This window comes from Numida meleagris, chromosome 8, assembly GCF_002078875.1.
Source record: "Numida meleagris isolate 19003 breed g44 Domestic line chromosome 8, NumMel1.0, whole genome shotgun sequence".
NCBI lineage: Eukaryota > Metazoa > Chordata > Aves > Galliformes > Numididae > Numida > Numida meleagris.
Genome location: NC_034416.1, coordinates 13,880,916 through 13,896,532, shown reverse-complemented (window position 1 = coordinate 13,896,532; position 15,617 = coordinate 13,880,916). Strand labels below are relative to the sequence as shown.

General features: G+C 41.7%; 1 protein-coding gene and 1 long non-coding RNA gene across 4 annotated transcripts in view; both read left to right on the top strand.

Annotated features, from left to right (window-relative positions):
* LOC110403316 lies at positions 3,890-11,638 on the top strand. The gene is made up of 2 exons (XR_002441618.1): positions 3,890-10,490; positions 10,672-11,638. It is a non-coding gene; the product is annotated as an uncharacterized LOC110403316 (long non-coding RNA).
* TMEM164 (transmembrane protein 164) overlaps positions 14,229-15,617 on the top strand; it is a 41,697-nt gene continuing 40,308 nt past the window's right edge. The window contains exons 1-2 of one of the 3 annotated variants that reach the window (XM_021406424.1): positions 14,229-14,643; positions 14,918-15,456. In XM_021406424.1, the coding sequence (XP_021262099.1) occupies positions 14,992-15,456 (465 nt within the window). In that variant the 5' untranslated portion in view covers positions 14,229-14,643; positions 14,918-14,991. Of the gene's footprint in view, positions 14,767-14,917; positions 15,457-15,617 lie in introns of those variants that run through there. The other 2 variants (XM_021406425.1, XM_021406426.1) reach the window with 2 other exon arrangements.

The window sequence follows — 15,617 nt, the reverse complement described above, 5'->3', positions numbered from 1 at the left end:
TTCTCAACACCTTGCTAGAAGAGTACTTTTGATAAAGATTTACTTTTTTATCTTGATTTTTTTTTTAATTATTGAAAGTCCAGGAAATCTTAGAATGTCTTTAGTAAGCTTTATAGTTTATACTCATATTATCACATTTAGAGTTCTGTTTTGAATTCTCATTGATCAATTTAATTTGTGAAAGAAGAGGCTATGATACAAATACGACTCTCTCAATGTTTTGCTCTTAATTTTTACTACTCGAGACCTGTCAATAAAAGTATAATAAAAGTTTCCATTGACTTCAGCCACACGGAGCTCTGACACTGCCAGGAGGCCAGCAAAATAGATGACAGAAATATTGTCAAACATAATAAAATTCATCTCCAATATGATCCCATTGACTTCTGTAGTTCTACACTGGGGACAAATCTAGCCCCCATGCCGCAGGAAGTGTTCACGCAAATCAGGAAAAAAGTTCAAGAAAAAAATGGTAGAGGATTTGAGATAACCAGGAGACTTAAACAGTTTTAAACTGACCGCTTAAGATCTCACATTAGGCTAATTATTGTTCTAGGGTGTAACTTGGTGGCAATTCCTCTTAATACTGGATTAAGAAGTTTAAAACAAGCAAACCATATTCGGCACCACAGGAGGTCCACAGTAATTCTAAGTCAGCCTGGTAATCTCATAAGTCTCCTGGATGTGAGGTGATACTTCAGCCAGATGCTGAAATGTATGATTCAGGCAAATAAATACCTAAGTAAGTAAATGCTTTTAGCAAAGCAAGATTAAAATGTCTGCCTTAACTCAAAACACTATGAACAAATACAGTCACATTTTAACTGATGATGAAAGCATTTCCAGAAGCATTCCCTCCTTTTTCCCCCCGTGAGCTAGGTAAGGAAATTAAAAAAGGAAAAAGGATATTTAACCTTCAATGATAACATCAAGTTTTGTAGGCAAACCTGGAGAGAGAACGGGTACAATTGTTAGAGATGATGAATGAACTTTTTGAGAATTCTGGACCCAAGTGTTTCAAGGCAGAGAGCCCCATTCACAAAGATGATACGAACTCTTCTCCTCTGCCCCTTCCCCAGCACACGCCTTACTGAAGGGTCAGATGAGAGAGTAGTAAGAGAGAAGCACATAGGTACTACATTTCAGGATCTGGTTAAGAATTTTAAAACCCTATGTTCTACAAAGTTTAGACTATTACACTCCTTGCAGCTTAGCAAAAATATTTCAGATTATACATGCCATTCAATGTCCAATAAACCTAAAAAGTGAGAAAGCAACATAATATGTGTAGGAGCTTAGTGTGGTCACTCTTGTCACTGGCAGGATCCCACAGCAAGCACCTTGCACCCTGTACAAGGGTTGGACAATTTAAGGAAGCCTGGTGAGCTTTCCCACTTGTTTTTCTGCCTGTGCACTAAGAATTGTGAGTTTGGATTCATTTTCCAAACCCACAACAAATGTGTTCAAAAATTCCATGGTATGTACGCCCGTGCCTTGCCTCGTTATCACCCCTCCGCAAGGATGGCAAGGGAGGCCTGACTAGCAGGGAGAAATCAGCAAAGCACATTTACACATTTTTAAATATGTTGTAGAAACGTTCTCCTGTTATTGGGCAGACAGACATATCCTGGGGTCTGTACAGCAGTACTCTGCTTGTTCTTCACAGATACAACTTGTACCTTGGCTGCAAGCTCTGCCCCAGACTGCTAGTGAGTTCTGCTGCTTGCAACTTCAGAAGGTGCTTGTGCAGCAGTGACACCAGTCATTTCTAGTTCTTTCCTGAAAATCACCTGCTCTGTATGAAGGAACAGATATTTGTTTAATAGCAGCAACTTATACCAGGCTGGAGACACTTTTCTGAGGTACAGATGAGGCTGATATCAAGCAGCAACTGTACTGCCACCTGCTGGGCACGTTTATTTTTTATTATCAGTAAACATGAAAAAATTGTTAACAAAAGGCAGTATTGCAGAATGCAGATGCTGATGTCTAGTACAATTTATCTCATTTAAAAAAATCATAGAATCATATAATTGTTTGAGTTGGAAGGGACCTTTAAAGGTCAACTAATCCAACCACCTGCAATGAGCAGGGACAGCCACAGCTGCATCAGGTGCTCAGAGCCCATCCAGCCTGACCTGGAGTGTCTCCAGGGATGGGGCACCACCACCTCTCTGGGCAACCTGTGCCAATGCCTCACCACCCTGATTATAAAAAACTTCTTCCTTATATCCAACCTAAATCTCCCCTCTTTTCGTTTGAAACCATTTCCCCTTGTCCTGCCACAACAGACCCTGCTAAAGAATCTGCCCCTCCTTTCTCACAGCCCCCTTCAGGAACTGAAAGGCCGCACTCAGGGCTCCTGGAGCCTTCTGGAGAGGAGGAGTTAGGCGAACGGGGATGGACTGAACCTCAGAAAAATGTGCCAATGTGTGTTTACTGCTGTGCGCTGACCGCATTTTGATATGAAATTAAATAGACAGGTGCCTCAGCTGAGAAGGTTGCACACTTCTGGACTATGATATTATTTTGGGAGCGTGCTATCTACGTGTTTACAGCCTAGTGTAATTCAATCTCTGCACAATAAATAGCCTCAAAATACCAACTACTGTTGACAACTAAACTGTTTTAGAAAGTATGTGAATACATAAGATCTTCCCTTAACCCTACAGAAAAGACAAAATTAAGCCAGGTTTTTACTGAGGAAAATATAGCTTGTAAAAGGTATATCTCTGTCTCACTCAGTAACTGGACATCTCCATGCTCACCCGCCCAGCGTTAACCATTTGCTTTTACTAACACCTGGGACCCTAACAGGTCCATTAACATTTCTGCTCTTGTTTTGGAGCTCACTCAAAAAGTTTTAAGGATATAAAATATACATAATAACAAAGTAAACTGTAGAAATTGTGTAATTTATTAAACATGTTTAGTATGTTTAAAGCTACACCACATATAGATTTGTTTTTAAAGTTATTACATGAAACAACTTGCCTTTGAAGTAGATCAGAATGTACTTATGAAACGCAGGAAGAAACTGACTGCTCATGTTCTTATGACCCAGAAAGAGAGGTCCATAAAATATTTTTAATTAATGTTATTTTAAAAATTATGGTTCTTACAGTGCATTATGGATATTTCATTTGAAAGAAGGAAGGGAACTACTAGGGAGAAAAACTGGAAAATGGTCAGGTTAGGACAGTTAAATAAATGAGAACTGATATGTTAAGCCATACGAATATTAGTAGCTTCCCGTGCTGTCACTGTAAATTTCTTCCTTGAATTAAATGTCTTCATTGAACTTCTGACCTTTGGAGTACAGTAAAAAGGTTCAAGAGGACAGATCTTCACAAGTATTCCATTTCACAATGTGAACTTGAGCTTCTATATGCTCTGCCACATCACCTCCTATTAAAACGCTTCATGCAAGCTCATGAGAATGATGGGACTTCTATCCTTTGATAAAATAAAACAATAAAAATGTTATCGATGAAAAAAAAAATAGGAATATAAGAAAGAGAGTAAGTAATTTCTGCTTTCTAACTACCACCACACTGGAGTTAGAGAGTTTTCTTCTCGGATTTCAGATGACAGTATATGATTTGAATAGATTAACATAACAAATCACAGAATCACAGAGAACTGCTTGGATTGGAAGGGACCTCAAGAGATCATCGAGTCCAACAGCTCTGCTAAAGCAGGCTCCCTGCAATAGGCTGCACAGGTGGGCGTCCAGATGGGTCTTGAATATCTCCACTTAAGGAGACTGCACCACCTCTCTGGGCAGCCTGCTCCAGTGCTCTGTCACCCTTACCATAAAGAAGTTCTTCCGCATTTTTGTATGGAACTTCCTATGTTCAAGTTTTAGGCCGTTGCTCCTTGTCTTATCACTACACACTGCTGAGAAGAGCCTGGCCTTGTCTGTTTGCCTCCCACCTCCCTTCAGGTATTTTTAAACACTGATCAGATCCCGCCTCAGTCCTTAGAAATCCCACACAGTGATGTTATCCAACAAAGCTCAGGTTGAAGTATAGTCACATTTCTCCCATATCACTGTGACAGCACAATGTTTTGCTTCGTATTTTAATGGGAGCAGGAGCAGACCTGCCAGCTATCAAAACCATCCAGCCAAAAGACACTGAAGAATTCTGGGTAGCATTAGGATCTCAGTGCAGAAATTGGTGCTTTGGTGCGATGTTACTCTGTGGTTGGAATTGTATCAGCAGAATGCTTTGGATTTGATTTTGCTCCACTCAGATGAATTGTTTGTCAGGTTTATTTTGTATTACAAAATAGTTATCAGAATATAGGCAATGATTTTAATAACACCAATTAAATAAGCGTTGATTATGTTGCACTACCTTCCATATAATATCACCTCCCTGCCCAGTAGTGGCAATGTGTTCTGTGAAAATAGAAAACAGGTAAATACTTCAGTTATACAAATATATTTTAAATATATCTTGTTTCATTTGCTTCATTTTCAGTGGTATTATCCAAACACGAGAGAGCATGCTCTAGTATTATGATGAAGGTTTAAAAAATCTTTTAATGAGAAAGCTGTATCTCATTCTGTTTGTGTGACTCAATATCTGGAGCTTTCTTTGCTTATCTTGCTGACGTTTGTACTCCTTGGTCTTTATAAAAAGCAGCAAATGCATCTGAAAACATGAATTACGTGAATGTTTTCAAGCTGGGATATCTTTTTGTTACTTCTTTTCCCCTTTGTTGGACAAAGTTTTCAATTACATGCTTCCAGAAGTCTGAGCTTTCCTTTTGACCTACGCACCCACAGTACAGTTTCTGCCAATTCCTTTCCTCCTGTTTCTGTTTAAGGATGCTTTGTTTTAAGAAAATAATTTTAGTGCCTCTTTTCACATTAGTCAGAATTTCTGAAAGGAAAAATCAGTTAATGAGTCCAATACAAGCTAGAGGTAATATGCCAGTGGTGAGTTCTGCAGCCTTGAGCCCCTGTCGTGGCAGGAAAAGATTGTGTCAAGGCTGAGAGCACAGAAAAACTCTTCCTAGCAATCACAGAGGAGAAAACAAGCAGCTAGCCCTAAGTGTGATGCACTTCATCAGTCCAGCAATTAAATCACTTACATGTACACAAACTCTGAGCCCTAATAAATTGAGAGAGCTCAGTGGTAAATATTTCCAAGACCCATAAAACAGACTAAGAAACTGAAAGAAGCTGATCTATCTAGAAGTCACAATGCAACAAGCTCGAAAAAAAAACAGCCCTTTCAACTCCTCCATTGCATCACAGAAAGCTGCTAGCATGCATCTGTTAATGTAGTACGAATAAAGGAGCTCCTGGCTACAGGACCCAGCTGAATGCTGAGGTGGGATTAAAGGCAGAGACTGACTATCTTGTTTCCTTTAACCAATTTGCATTACATTGGCCTAAGCAAAAAATGCTCTTATATTTACATGTCAATGCATTCCTAAAAACGCAATCCTTACACATTTCAAGAATACTGAAATCAGATTATTTATCACTGATTTCAGCCCAGTGACTGCTGCAACTTAGAGCTGATTTCTTTCTGCTCCCTCATTAGAGAACTGCTAAATCTATTTCCTTCTCTCAGCAATAACAGGAGAGCACACAATGTCTTCCTTCCTTCCTTTCTGCAAACTTTGAACATTTTCTCCAGCGTTTGTTCCATCTCTATAGGAAGTAAACAATGCTTGATATATTTAGGCCCTTGCCAAGCTCCCAGTGACCAAATGCTCTGTCATCACTGGAATCCAACTTGGAATTCCTTGGTATTTAAAGTCAATCTCCCTTACAGAAGGCTACCTTACATTAAGTGGGTGTAATCCTGGATCCCTTCTACTGGCCTTTCAGGCACTGGAACTGAACTGATCCAGTTCTTACTATTTCATTTCCCATATTAAGAAAAGTGATGGCAACGTCCTCAAGAGTTAAAACAACACAGATTGTGCTGCTACTAAAAACAATTCTTTAATTGCATCAGTTAACATAGAGCATGAGGATGTAAGAGGGTGATCAACCACTAGAGGGCTCATTGTTCCGTATAGCATTTTAACAAGATGATTGAATTAAGTGTCAAAAGCAAAGAACTTCAATATCATTTCATCTTACGTGAGGCTTCTATACTTTCAAATCCTAAAAATACTTATTTTCTTCTAGTCTCTGACCAACCATTTACCATCTTTCTGCCATCTCCACATGCAGACACTACGTTTCCTTTTGATGAGGGGTTTATTACTCCAGTGCTTAACACCCACAGCTTCTCATGTTTGGCAGTTTGAGTTATTACTGACATGAAAAAACTAGTACATACACTCACCGTCTATTTTCATCATGTTCATCTAAAATAGTCTCTTTCCTAGTCATAGTTGAAAAATGCCAGTTACTTGACTTTGTAATTTTGGAAACACACACTTTTCATGTGAACAAAACAAGTTTTGACATAGTACTTTGATTATCCTTTATTTGGCTTTTTGGAATACGTATGGCCTCACCTCCTTAGCACCATTCAAGGTGTTTACTTCTGCCTTTGAAGACGTGAAAAATTTGCTTACAGACCAAATTCATTCTCATGCATTGTCACAACAGTGGTTGTTTTGTTTCCTCTGTTAATATCCTGTGTGGTACCAACAGCAGAAAACAAATACAGTGTATTTTAGACTGAGATTCTTATTACTGATTTGAGGATGTGATAGAAGGTCACTCTGGTTACTGAAGTCTCCTCAAGAGTTCAGTGGCCTGGAAAGGCTCTGTTCCATAGGAGGAACTTGTTTCAGTGACCTTGAGTAAGCTGAGTAAGCTTGAGTCAATGCTTGCAACTGTACTTGTGCTTCTCAGGCTTTTGATGGGCAATTTATAATTCTGGAACTAATTCTGGAAAAATAATTCTTATTTTAAGCACTGATCTACATTCAGAATCTACATACAGCTTTATCTTTTTAATCTTTAATTCTCTTTCTTGTTATTCATGTTATGTACCATTTTTGATCTAAGCTGATGAACGCTGCAGTTATTTGCATATGACTATCAGGAAATTGCAAATTTAAAAAATTGGAGTTTTGTATAAATATCATAATTTTTAAACTCTTAAAATCCATTTACCATCATTTACCAGCCTTCCTAAAAGCTTAGTTTTTTCTTTTCGCATTTAAGCTCTTCTGTCTCTGCTTGACAGGTTTCATTGATAAGAACTAAAATGTTTTTCAGTAAGACTTCAAGGATGTCAATGTGCCCAATAAATTATAGCAAAATAGAACAAAACTGGAAAGCACAGACTCTTCTCCCTGCATATTTATGTAGACTTTCAGAATCACGTACCAACTGTGCATATCAGCCATGGGTAAGATTAACAAACACAAACCAGGCTAACAGTTCTTGTGGCACTAATACAGAAATCAGCTTCAGCCCTGATTTGATTCTCTGACTTCATTTTTTTTTTCCTGAGGCATTAGCATGAGAAGCATCGTACAGGCTATCTGTAGGCATTTCAGAGATCACCTTCTATTTGAGTCTGGTTTGCTGACAGCCTAGCTTAATGTTGTTACGAGGGTTATTGAATTGCTGTGGATATAAGCGTGAATAAGTGTGCATTACGTTAATAGTATAATATTTTGACTTGGAGGGCAACCGTGAGAAAAGTGCTGTTGAGGCTGAGCTTCCAAGAAAAACAGTTCGTGCTGTTCTTTGCAAAATGCCTTTTATTATACTTAGCAATAATACGATGCTGGCACAGGACATATAATGAAGCAAATACCTTAAGAATTGAAAAATAGCTAAACAACACAGGACACAAACATGGGGGTGAATGTCACTGAGCACTTTAGGCATAAAATGTTTAGTTACCAATGTATGAAAAGATCTGTCATTCTTTCTGTTAGTTCTGAAAATACTTCAAGCTTAAGAGGAATTCTAATAACTGGATGGGAACATTAATTTTCTTCAGATATGTTTTGTATCAGATTCATTTTTTTCATATTGATCTTAACAAAAAATATTATTTTCCTAATCTCCAAACATCTTCCTTTACTCAATTAACACACAAGCCTACAAAGAAATGTATCACCATTTCTCAGATGCATCTTCAACCTGTACCAGTTGTACAGACTGTACAGTTTGGCCTGTTAACTTCCATGTGGGTAGAGAAAATAAGATGTGGAACTGTTAGTCTTGTTAGTCTCACACACTAAAGGTTTTTCTTTATTTCTGCCTGCTTTTACATCCAACTGGTTTTGTGCCTATTAATATTGCAGCTTTTTATGTAAAAGAAGATACAAAATCTTTTTAAGCTTCAATTTTGAATGTTTCAAGTTGACATTTACTGTTTTTCAGTATTGTCTAGCATATGTTCTAGTTAAATTAGCTGACAGGGAGTGATATGATAAGTGATACAGACTTTCATCTTTCCCGCAAGAAAATTCCTTGAGAAGAAATAAACAATTACACTTCAACAAGCCTTTATTTAAATTCATACATAATATATGTGAGCAGCTGACTCAACAGAGGGAATTCAGAATAACAAATGGTAGTATCGCTATTAAAGTACATTTCAGTAAGGAAAAACAACAACAACAAAGGAAAGAAAAGAGAAGGAAAACCAGCTTTGCATTCAGTGGTTTATCAACTGATTCTTTGCAGGTAGCTGTCCTGTAGCCACGTCTAGTTGCACATGTATTCTTAAAAGTGCGAACGATCAATAATTAAGCTTTTTTAAAAGTATATAAGTCTATAAGCACCTCTGTTTAGGGAGCAGAATATTTAGTCTGTAGATTAATGACAGTATAATTACTAGCTCTTGAATATTTCACTTGCTGATACCAGTATGCAAGGAGATGCTTTGAGAATCATCTTGTTCTTGCACCCTACGAGGGTGAGTGCTTATTTTTTTTTGTCAAAACTTGAGAATGAACCACCAACAGTTATTCTAAAAACTGAGGGTAGAGACCTATTTCTGAACTGTTAGCATGCTCGAGTCAAGCGTGAGCAAGGAGTAATGCATTTATGAAAACTAACAGTGAAAGAAATGCTCCTGGTTAGGTATTTGTCCTAAACTAAACAGCTCTGAAGTGTAGAGTTAATATTCTCTAGCCCTGCCACCGAAGCACAATAAAGTTATTTAAATATAAGAGTTGAAATGGATCGTTCTGCTTCCCTTGTTCATAGTCAATAAAATAAAACAAGTAAGCAAGCAGCATTTACCATAGTTGGTATAACATCTTTTGCATTGCTTCCTCAAACGATCATGATTCAGATTACTTTTTGAAAGGTGGGAAAAAAGGAGAAGAATTTTCTTCAGACTATAAAATTTTTCAGGACTTTGTCGATCTCGGCTAGGTATATCACAGCCAAGCTGACAATGAAAACAACACTGAAAAAGAGAGAAGAAGCGTGTATGTGTATACACTTCTGAAGATTTATTCAGAGTAGGGAACCAATTTCTCTGATTTGTGAAAGAAAAGCACCTTTGATTTAATTTGTGCAGCAAAGAACGCAGCAAAAAGACCAGGTGAAAAGAGGTAGGGTGCCACTAGAAAGCCAAAGCCCCGGATTCTGCTTTGCACGGAAACAAGCCCTCTGGTTTACAAGTCTAAGCAGCAGAAATGTTGTTGCTCTCTGTGCACATGACTTGAATACGTTCATGCCCCAAGTCTGCAACTGCTACTCTGTGGCTATTCCAAGTCTCATTCTGAGTGCTCAAAGCATACTTCAGATTGCAATACTGTGCCAAGTGCTATTCTTCATACAAGAAATGACAGATTAACAAGCAGACTCAACCCACCTTCCATTCTAAGCAGATGAGAAGGATGAATTTGTGACTCAAACACCACTTGCATCTCCAAAGATCATCAGATCAAAGATCCTGCACATAATGTTCATATTATTTTATTAAAAATCCAAGTAAACAAACTGCAGTACTTTAACTGGCAGCTAACAATGCTGTGCAAAATTTCTCCCCGTTCCTGCTTTTTCCTTCAATCCACATGGCCTCTTTACTGTCTATCTTAGGTAGGTATTTCTCATTTCCTTCCTAGTACCTATGACAGTAAGAGTAGAAACTCACATATGGCACACTTCTCACTACCCAGATCATGCACATAAAACGACATTAATGTTAACTCACAAGCTGAGGGAACAAAGCAAACCTTTCTCTCCACAAGGCACAGTCAGCCTGGCAAGATGACATCCCTCATGTCTAACCAAGAAACGTCTAATAATGGTGGGAGGAGAAAAGAGAAAATGGAAGAGGATGAAATGTAGGTTTTTCAGTTCAGTCTTGTCTTCTGTAGCAGGAATGCTAAGTCATGACTTGAAGCAGTGATGGAGCACCTGGTGGGAAGGCAGGGCCAACCCCGGAGAGCTCAGGTGCATGCAATGAACCTGAGTGACTGGAAGGGGTAGAGCCAGGATCCATCCCTTCCCAGACCTCATTTAAGGGTTGGCAGTGGAGGTTGGGGTATCTTGCTTGAGATCCCTGTGTATCTGAGGTTTTCTAAGGGTAAGCAGCTTCCCCCCCCTCCTCTGTTTCTGTGGCTGCTGCATTTGAGCATATCCTCCTCTGCTGCAGCCTAGGGCTTTGATACTATTCTGTCATTGCTATGCTTTTCATTGTGTTACAGCTGCCATGGACTTCTTGCATGAACTTCAAAAAATATATATATAATTGCTTTATTCTTCAGGCTTCTTTCATAAAACAGGAATAAATCCCCTGGGACCAGGCTGGAGCTAGAATGGAGCCCCCAGGCAGGTGGTGTGCATGCAGAGGCTCCATGTGAGGCTGCTCTGGATGGCTGACTTCTGGTACACTTGGGACCCCAGCATTTCTTCATGTATCAATGCTAGGTTTCATCATTTTGATAACTTTAAGAAGTCACAGACAGAAAAATAAATCCAATGTTAGATATGAGAAAAAGCCTCAGGCTCTCATCCGAACACTTTAGTTACAGGAATTTATCTCTTTTAGAGAACCTTCTGTATTGATGTATGAGTTGTGTTTACAATGGATCTTAAAGAGAGCATAAATTACTTAGTGAAAGGAAGAGAAGAAGTGGTTAACAAACAGAAGAGAGCAAATGCTTAGTGCTCTGTCAATACTACTCAATCCTTACTTGCAGAGTTCAGAGTGCTTTTGAAAGAAGCTGAAACTCAAACAGATAATGAAGGAACTGCATGTAAGCCACCTAGCCCATCAGGACTGGAGAACCCAGATCTCTTGACTTTGTGGTGAATCACAATCTGGATATGAATTTAAAATACGATGCTGTTGCAAAAGAGCTTTCATCATATCAGAATACCTAGTTTTACACCAATGATGCTCCTTTTTAATGAGTGGATAATCACAGGAAAATAGGGCTGTGGAAATCTAGAGAGGTCACCTCATCCCTCACTGTAAACAGGGTTAAACAGAGCTGGGAAGTTACAACTGTCTCTGAGATTAAAATGGTAACATTGATCAGTTTCCTCCACACCAACCACGCAGCCCTGGAAAGGCTTTTCTCAGCATAGAACGGAGAGACAGTGAGTAGCATGGGGAAGAGAAAGGCAGCTGTGGTTTGTAGCAGCTGGTTTATGCTAGTTCATGTGCTGGGCCATGATTCAGGTTGTTCTTACTGAATTTTGTTGTTGTTTTGTTGTGCTTTATTTTTTTTTAAAACAACTCTCAAATGTCAAGAATATTAAAAAAAAAAGTCCCCCCTCAGCTTTGTGTCACATGCAAAATTAACAAGGATGTTCTCTATTCCATTATCCTCATTGTTAATGAAATTACCAAACAGCCTAAGTGAAGACAGATTCTAGGAACCCACCAATATATCATATAGACAGTGAACTACTGTGTGCCATCCAGTCAGTGTTGTATAGACCCTATAATACATTTATCCAGCCAATATTTCTCAAACTTTTCAAATGAAAATGTCATGTAACTCAAAAACCTAATAAAACTGACAGCATGTTCTGTCCTATCCAGAAGGCCTTTCCTTACTGAAGGAAGAAAATCAAGTTATCTGATGTGATTTATTTTCGACAAGACCTTGTTGACTGCTGTCATTCTCTGGTTATCCTCTATGTGCTAATAATAGTTCGCTAGATGATTTGTCCTAGGATTTTTCTGGGAATTGAAATTAATTACATTGGCCAATCTATATTTCACTGGATGTTCCCCCTCCCTCATTACGTCCTACCTTGAACAACTGGAAATGATAGTTGCTTCTTCTGTTTTTTTTGTTTGTTTGTTTTCTTTAGCATCTCATCTATCTTTTTAATTATATTCTTTAGATTCAGGCAATCTAAGGATAATATAAAAACATTATTCTGAGTGCTCTTAATCCTTTCTTTCCCTATCCAGTCTACAATCATTTTGTTCTTGGCATTACCTGTTCTAACTATCTGCTTGCAGATCTGTTTTTGAAGTTTGATACATCAAAGTCACTGATTGCTTTAATTTTCTTTACCATTTAAATGATAATGAAATTCTGGGAGAGCATGGCCTTGCTGACTATGTGTTTTGACTGAATCCAACCAGCATATTCAGGTAGAAATAATCCATACAGTAGTAAACTCATCTTGCAGAAGACTTTATAAAAATTCTCTCTGTTTGCTATGAAGCATAGGCTATTTGGCACTGCTGTTAAATTTTTATTCTTTCAATTTTGAAAGAGGCTATACCACTACCTTGCAATTTCACTTTCTTGTTCTAATAGGTCCTCATTAACTCAAAGCTAAGATTAAGATCTATGCTATTCTGTAAGAGCTTTTTTTTCTAGGATTTTTTTAAGACAGTGATACTACTGATGTTGTTTAAATGATGAGAAGCAAACTGAGAAAGCAGTAATTAAGTGGATTAGCCTTAAACACTTGCGTGCATTTCACCTGCTTCTTATTTACTATGATTATAATTTTCTTCTTTCAATTACCTTGTCTTGAATGGAGTACACAGTATAAACATATATAATGTATTATTCATGTACTAAATATATACTTGTATACTTTCTCAAAAAAGATATGGCAACTTCTATTACATGGTTTCTGTTAACAATTGTAGGATACCAGCACAGGCAGCTCAGCCCTAACACCAATGGTTGGGCAGTTCTTTTCTTTCCCTATTTGTAAAATACAGGAATGCTGCTTGCAAAGATAAGCACAGGGTATTTGCCTCATGAAGCCTACCAGCTGGGTTGTTTGCTGCCATGAACAACCTGGAACAGGTCCATGCCTCAGACTCTTACAACAGGACAGCTACTGCAGCTACAATGGCAGGTGTACGTGTTCCATCCAGTCTGTCACCTTTTGCGGTGTCTGTGGGCTGTTTCTGGGATCTCTCCTGTTCTGAACTCCTCTATAGTAGGAGTTCACTCTATAGGTGAAAAAGACCTATAAATAGAATAGCAGCACACTGAGATAACACCACCTGACAGATACAGTGATTTCTTTAGATTACATTCACAAGGAAATGAACTTCTTGAGGTCATGCACTACCAATCCTTTTCCTCATACCTGGGTGGGTGCAGGAAACCTAGGTATGTGAGTAAGGGAGAACAGGATCAAGATGTGAGCACAGCAGAAATCTCTTTTGTTGGACTAGTAGTGACAGGCCTATGGGTGCACCTTTAATTTCAAACCAGCCCTAGCTGGTGTGGCAGTCTTGGGCTGTTGGGGGTTCTCAGAGCATGAAGATGTTGATGAGAGTGCTGACTGGGTGCTGTGCTGCTGGGCCCTCCGCTTTGAGGGCATTTGGGTGGGTGAATGTGAAATGCTGAGCAGCCCCTAAAGCAGGAATGCAGCTGGGTGCAGGGGATTACAGAGGCACCAAAAAAGACTGGGTGAGACATGGTGTGGGGAGAGCCAGGAAACAGAGATCATTGATGAGGGAATGCAGAATGCTTATCTACAGCTAAATGGTGCTAATGAGTTCTGCTGCTCACAGTCAATAACACCATTTCCTTCACGTGCAGGTCTCACTTTCACATCACCGGGTTACAATGATGAAATGTTAGCAAGTAACTGGATTATTTGCCTATGTACGAGTCCCACAGAACCATTAAGATTGGAAAAGACCTCTAGGATCACCCTGTCCAGCTGTCTGCGTACCGCCGCTGCTGCCCACTAACCACTGCCTCAGTGCCGCACTGACCCTTTTCGTGAACACCTCTAGGGACGGTGACCCCCTCTCTGCCTGTGCCAATGCATTACTGCTCTTTCTAACAATAAATTTTTCCTGATATCCAACCCGAGCCGCCGCTCGTGCAACTTGAGGACATTCCCTCTCGTCCTACTGCTAGATCGGTGTGAACAACTGCCCGGTTCCCTCATCTCTGATAACGGTTGTATCTTTTGCATTCAGAACCCGCATTTGCCCCGACCGGGGAGAGAAGCCGGGCCGGCACGCAGCGAGGTGGGAGGAAGGCGGCGGGAGCGCGCGGGGTGGAGCGAGGGCGGGGCGGGCAGCCGTGCTCAGCCAATCCGGGGGTGCTCGTCCATTTTTCGGCGTGAGGCAGGCACGTCGGTGGGGTGATGCTACGGCGTCGGGAAGGGGCCGGCAGGGCGGCGGGGAGCAGCCCGCCCGCTCGCGCTCGCCGCCGCTGAGGGGAGCGCCGCTTCCTCCTTCCCGCCCCTCGCCGAGGCCGGGGGCTCCGGGCCTGTTCCCGCCGCCCGAGGTACGGGCCCGGCCCGCGAGCAGCGCCGCGCGGCGGGAAGGGGCGGGCGCGCGGGTGGCGGCCGTTGGGAGCCCGGGGCTGCGCGCGGGCCGAGGCGTGTGAGGAGACGGCGGCGCGGGGCAGGTAGGGGCGGCGGCGCCGAGCGGGGCCCGGTGAGGCGGCTGGGGAGGGGGGCGGTCCCGTGGCGGGCGAGGGGAGCGGTGCGTGTTAGCGGCGGTGCGGGGCGGGGGCTCGCCGACTCCGTTCATCCGTCGGTCCGTCCGTCTCCTTGTAGGCTGCTGACGCCCGAGAGAAGGTGGAGAACTCTCGCCCCGAGGCGCGGGGAGGAGGCGGGACCCCCGGCGTTTCATGTTCCGTCAGCCCGACGGCATTTTGGCGTTGATTCCGACCTGCTCCCACCTGCACCCGGGCAGCGACGGGGAGGAGGAGAGGCGCCGTCCCGCCATGTCCCGGTACGGCCTCCGCAACCTGCTGGACTGGCTGTACGGCGGGGTGGACCCCAGCTTTGCCGGCAACGGAGGGCCGGAGTGCGCGGCCTTCCTGTCCGGGCAGCAGCGCGCCGTGGAGAGCCTGGTGTTCCTCAGCCTGGGCGCCGCCGAGATCCTCGTGGCGCTCTGCAAGCTGCGGCAGCTGCACCTCAGGGAGCTGGAGGGCCACCTGCTGCAGCAGCCCCGCGCCAAGCACGAGAGCCTGGGCAAGAACCTGCTGCTCGTGGCGCTGTGCCTCGTCTTCGGGCTGGAGGTGGGCTTCAAGTTCGCCACCAGGACGGTCATCTACCTGCTGAACCCCTGCCACGTGGTCACCGTGATGCAGGTAAGGCTCGGCTCTGCCTTTATGCTGGCGAGGCGGTGCTTTTCCCGTAGTCGCTTTGTGAAACAAAAGTGCATAGCGAAGGTTCAAATACCAAGGATTCATGTAAGCGTTTTAGAACTTGGCTTTTACTCGGCTGAACTGAGCGTGGAGAGGAGAAAAAG